Consider the following 5,730-nt stretch of genomic DNA (forward strand, 5'->3'; position numbering starts at 1 on the left):
TGAAAAGCTGTCTCCTGAGCCTCCGCCTCGGACCTCCTCATCCAAGCGCTCTCCAGCCACCCCAGCCTGCTGGACACGTTGTGGCTCAGCAGCAGAATGTGCTCGAGGACCTTTCCTTTCTCAGACTCGTGAAGCCTCTTGGCTTCTTCAGCTTGGTCACTCATCCTCACAAGCGCCTGGTCTATCTGTGACACCACCTGGGAAGTGACTTTCTCGACGGCAGCAGCCAAGGTGCCAGCGAGGTTGGTGGTGAGCTGGCTCAGCTCTGCTTTCAGGGTCTGCAGGTCCACCTTTGGGATCTCCTCCATGGCCTGCAGCATCATGTTCTCTTTCATCTGCGAGTTCTCGAGCATGATGAAGACCTTGTCCCACTCAGTGTGCTCTCGCTGGCAGTCACATGAAACAGCTGGAATGGAAGATACAGATGTTGCTATTCATTTGTACTTACATTTTTAAACAGAAGGAGCATTTGTCAAAGTCTGGCTCTGTGCAATGCTTTCGTGCTCCAGACTGTCAGTGTGTTTCCCTCTATATCAAAACAGAAAAACAAAGTAATGCGTATTATAGCAATTCTAAAACTAAATGTCATCAGCAGTCTTTTGCAGGAAAACTGAAAAATAAAGAGTATAAAGCAAATTCCAAGGCACACCATCCAACTGCTTTAGCATTTGCTGTCCGTAATAATCTACTGGTACAAGCACATGCTTCTTCCTCTGAAAAAAAGAATAAGTATGTTTGTAATAATAACTGTTACAAGAGCTAGTCAACAAAGAATGCAATTCTGCACTTCACACAAATTTAATTTAAATCTACTTACTTTCCTCAGTACCAAGAACTGGAGCCTCAATTTCATTATCCAGATTCACATACATGAGATCATAGTCGTCATCATGCAGAACAGAAACAGAAGCCCTGAAAACACAGAACAGCGTAAGCAGAGAAAGTATTTCTTGGGGCAGCATTCTCTAGCTGCTTCCTGAAAATAGCTGGGCTGTCTGGAGCTGAAGTCGAAGTCAGACTTGAGCAGAGACAAGACTGCGAGTGAGACGCAGCGAGCCCCTAATAAATGCTCCGAGCGCCTCAGCTTGAATGAATGAGCAATGCTGGTGCCAGTGTTGTAACAAGAGCAGTTCTGACTGTTGGTTTTGGCCGAGAGGAGAAGGGGGCGTGCAGCTTTGCTCAATTCCAGCCTTCCAGGTTTGCACTGGGGAGAGATGTACTGACTCGCGGAGGGGAAAAAAACGGGGAAAGCCGCTTCGCTTCCCCTCCGAGAGCAGATTGCTGTAACGTGGAGCAATGTGAGGGTGGTGAGAGCCGGGGCTGGAAGCACTTGGAGTTCGCTGCCTACAAACACTGGCTGCATTGGTTATGTTATTTGGTGTTATTTGCGGAAAGGAATGTGTTGTCTGCTAACTCATTTTGTACTTGGGATGTGCCAGGGATCAGGGGGGGGATTGGTAGAAAAATAAACATACCTGGAGTTGGTTTGGATACATGTGTATGGTTTAACCTAAATATTGTAGCTCTTTTTGATAGTTAAGTATGAAAGCTTCTATTATATACTAACAGTTTACTGCTTTAAGCAATAAAGGAGAGCTCGTAAAGACAGCTTGTTAGAGTTTTGCATTTCTAGCCCTACTTACCAATAACAACATCATAACTCTGTGGGTAATATGTTACTGCTAGTATCTTTTTTTCAGAAGCATGTAAACTAGCAGCTGCATCATTAGAGTTGTTTCTGTTAACTTTGAAAAAAACAAAACAAGGCACTCGGATTAGACATTAATCTGGTGCTAAGTATTATTGTTATTGGTGTTAATCTGTTTTAAATTCTGGAAAGCTTATCAGTTCAGTGGGCTTTTAATTATTTCAGAGATGCATTGCTTAGGTGAGATTAGGGGTAATATGGTACAAGTTATATATTGGCTATGAAACACTGGGAGAACAGCAAAAAACCCCCCACATAATTGCATCCAACTTGGAGTCTGTCTTCCCTTTCCGTGTGAGTCTCTGGTTTAGCCCCTTATCGCTGTACCCAGGAGGGTGTGAAGAGGGCCCCGTGCTTCTGTTCTTGCTCATTCTGCCTCCGACACTGGGGCCGTGAGCGGGAGGTGCGGCTGCGCGAGGCAGCAGAGACGGGGTGCGTGGCCTCCACCCTTGCCCCCTCCTGCAGCGGGGGCTTTGCAGAGGTCACCTTTGGCTGAGGATACAGGTAAGGCCGGAGCTGCCTGCTCCCCGGCTTCTCCAGGCTTGGCCCTGCTGCTCCGGGGGCTGCAGGAGGCTGCTGAGAGCCCGGTGCTGCTGCATCAGATGCTTCCCAGCACCCAGCCTTGCTTGTGCAAACCTGGGCTACCTGTGCCTTGGGCTGCTGGCCACGGTACCGTGCTGTCCCTAAGTGTCAAACTGTCTCGCTCTTTCACCCTATGTGTATGTGGGGTTCCTGCCACTGTGGGGCCTCCTGCCGGTCTCCTGCAAATGCAAATAAGAAATAGTAATGTTGACGCAATACATTAGAAACCTCCAAAGTTTGGTAAAGTAGAGGTGGACGTTTTTGGGGAGGTACGTGCCTAACTTGAGCCATCCTGGGGAAAAAAAAGTCTGTCTTGATGCATGGGCTTTTATCTTTGAATACTCTGTTTGGAGTGAATCTCAAATTACCGCTCTACAGCTTTGAGAGCTCCTTCTGTCCATCTTATGTTTGCAATGTGCTACCAGACTAATGTGGGCTTTTTTTGGTTGTGTTTTTTTTTTTTTTTTAACAAGCTCTCTATGCTGCTGGGTTGGGCAGAGCAGAGACTGAGCACAAGGCAACCTTTGCAATTCATGTGTGCAGGGAGCACAGCCACAGCATTCCCGGGGCAGCCAGGGCGAGCTGGCACCGTCACAGGATGGCCGTTGGGGTTGCTCCTGCTGTGCTCACCTCCTCCCTGCCCACCCTGCAGCCAGCAGTGCAAAGCCATCAGGTGTCCCCCACTGTACCTTACTTTTTGCCTGAATTGCATAATTCCCAGTGTGTGGTCTGCTTGGAAAGTCTGAGAAAAATTAATCTGGAAAATACTGGAGGTAAAGGTGGTAGGAGAAGGAAGAAGGAAAGAAGGCGATTAAGGGGTTGAGTATAGTGGGTTTTGATTCTCAGACAACAAACATACTTTTCAGGCTCTTAGTTTAGAATGAGACAGATGAAGCAAGATAGTAAAAAGTGAATTACATGGGAACAGGCACAACATTGCCTCTGACTGCCCAAGCCCTGGGAATCAAAAGGTTGGTGAGCTGCGTGTGTGCGAATCCCTTAGAAACTGTGAAAAGGTGTGACAAATGAATGGCGGGAGATATTCAGAGCTAACTTGGAACATGAAAATACCAAAAAATAGTGAATTGGGTTGTGCTTCCTGACCTTTCTTAAGTTATATGAAGAACAGACACAAAGTGTGGTATCTGTTTGGATTGTTTACAAGTTTATATACACAGGTTATTCAATTACAAGCAATTCCATGTCAGCGAGGTCACTTAAATATCACTCCAAAGTGACGGGGTTCCTTCTAAATTGCCTTTGCTTTTCATTTATCTTGGTTAGTGAATATAAATCCGGCAATGTTTGCTGTAGGAAACTGCCAAAAATTTGTGTTTGCACAAAATATTTTTGTTCAGAGAAATTTCATGGCTGAAATCCATCATGTTGGGTCATGTCAAATTGCATCGCTCCTCTAATACATCTGATACTGAAATTGCTTGTTTTCTCAGATTGAGTAATTAGTCTTACTTTCCAGTTATCTTCCTATCTGTGACATCCCAGCTGAGGCAATAGCATGTCTCAGGTCAGTGGCTGTCTTTCCTTGTTTAAAGCTGCTAGTTTTTGTTACTCTCTGCTGAATTCCTTCCCTCTACGCTTTTACAGCTGAGATGAATTTTGCCCATCCAGGAACATGGGAATTTCATCTTTTGCAATTGTTACCGTTGCTGAAATTTGACTGGACCTTAAGGGCTCCGCTCCATATGGGCAGAAAACTTCCAGCAGAAACTAGACATGTGCAACTGCCAAGAAAGGACTTATTTCTGTAAGCACTAACTTATCCAGAGAAGAAAATAATTTTTAGTGTATTTGGTTACAAGATTTTTCAATTTCAAATTCAGATGTGAGTCTAGAAGAGTCCAAGTAAATAGGTCCTCTCACCATTTTAGTTCTAACTTTGGGTGAATTGGCACTTCGCATGAATCCTGCGGTGCGTTAGCGACACTTGTAAAAGTGGTGACACTTTTCAGACAGATTCAGGAAGGGATACACACCAGGAAGAGATTTGCACAAAGAATGTGACTAGAAAATGGCCAGAGCTGAACAGCTTGCTAATTTGTTTAGAGTAATTCATCAGCAAATAACATTTCCTTTGCAACTGGCCTTTGTGCTTTATTTATAGAATGGAGCAAGAGAGAAACTCGCCATGTCCATGGGACTAGGGGTGGGGTCTGAACCTGCCTTTGGCACTGCAGCGGCTGCACGGAGGGCTCAGAGCTGCCTTCAAGGAGAAACCAATGATTCTTCAAGCAGAATAAATGCTTCAGGATAGGATGCAGAAGTGTGGCTGGCTGGATAGTGTGGAGGCACTCCTCCGAAGCACGAGGAGCCCTTAGGGATCATTACAAGCTGTTCGACTGAAAGTTGTCTGAACCTGCAATGAATTATATGTTAGTTACTTGGCTCAGAGGTGATGTTGCAAGACGTAACAGTGTCTTGGGGTGCATTTTCTGTATCTGGCAAGAGCACGATGTGGTCCAGTCTGAACCCATATATCCTTTTTCGCCATCCATGAAGTGACCTGCTTATCTTCCAAAACTGTAAGGCTCAGATTTAAATGGGAGAAAAAGCAGCAGGCCAGAGAGCTGGTTCCTGTTGGAAACCAAATCCAAAGAGACCTTAAGGACTTTTAAGGCTTTACAAAAAGGAGCCGTACTACATTGCAACAGGCAGATGTGTTCCATATGTTGTTCAAGAGAAACTTAAATATATTGAGGCAGGCATGTACAGCAATGTGAAGTTATATATTTTGGTATGAGCCTGGGCTTCAAATTGAATTATGCGCAGACATCTTAAGAAAATGTGTGAGAGAGGGTTTTGCATATCTTTTTCTGTCTGCAGTCGACTCTTTCTGGCTCCTTTCTATTCCTGGAAATGGCATCCTTAACTATTTATGTTCAAGTTTACTGTCATGCATATTTAGTTCTCTTAATAACCAACTATTCTTTCCGTATGCTGCTTATTTAATTTAAAAGTCTGAATCTCAACAAAGGAGAAATTTAGCTTTTATGTGCTTTCTAGCCTTCATTTTTTTTTTTTTTTTTCCCTAGTTAATTTAAATCACACTTAGTTTGGTCTAGGACTCAACAGAGTATCATCTAAATCTGAAAGCTCATTAAGCAGCCTTCTCGTGATATTGTACTTGAGAATTAAAATTATGATTAATAGAATTTTTTTTTTTACACCTATGTTGTTATACCTGCAATATTCATTCCATTTAGGTTATTTATTGGGCTTCTTGGCCCAGTATATATTTTTTTACAGTGTGTTTTATGCCTCCCTGGTTTTGTACTGATGATTCTTAAAAACTGGTGTCTCCAGGTGTGTCTTGACTTTCTAGGGCTCTCTGCAGCTGTAGAGTACTGACCCACAGTAAATCACTGGCCTCTCATTTGCTCTGTTCTCAGGGAACTCGATGCTGCTGCGTGTCCTGCCTGCTC

General features: G+C 44.2%; 1 protein-coding gene across 1 annotated transcript in view; it reads right to left on the reverse strand.

The window, feature by feature from the left end:
• The window catches only part of PTX3 (pentraxin 3, long), a 4,857-nt gene extending 3,895 nt beyond the window's left edge, over window positions 1-962 (reverse strand). Inside the window, exons 1-2 of the mRNA XM_009708921.1 lie at window positions 818-962; window positions 3-406 (exon numbers count right to left, since the gene is read on the reverse strand). Coding sequence (XP_009707223.1) covers window positions 3-406; window positions 818-962 — 549 coding nt within the window. The remainder of the gene's footprint in view (window positions 1-2; window positions 407-817) is intronic.
• Window positions 963-5,730: the final 4,768 nt, after the last annotated feature.

This window comes from Cariama cristata, unplaced genomic scaffold (genome assembly GCF_000690535.1).
Source record: "Cariama cristata isolate BGI_N322 unplaced genomic scaffold, ASM69053v1 scaffold10381, whole genome shotgun sequence".
Classification (NCBI taxonomy): Eukaryota; Metazoa; Chordata; class Aves; order Cariamiformes; family Cariamidae; genus Cariama; species Cariama cristata.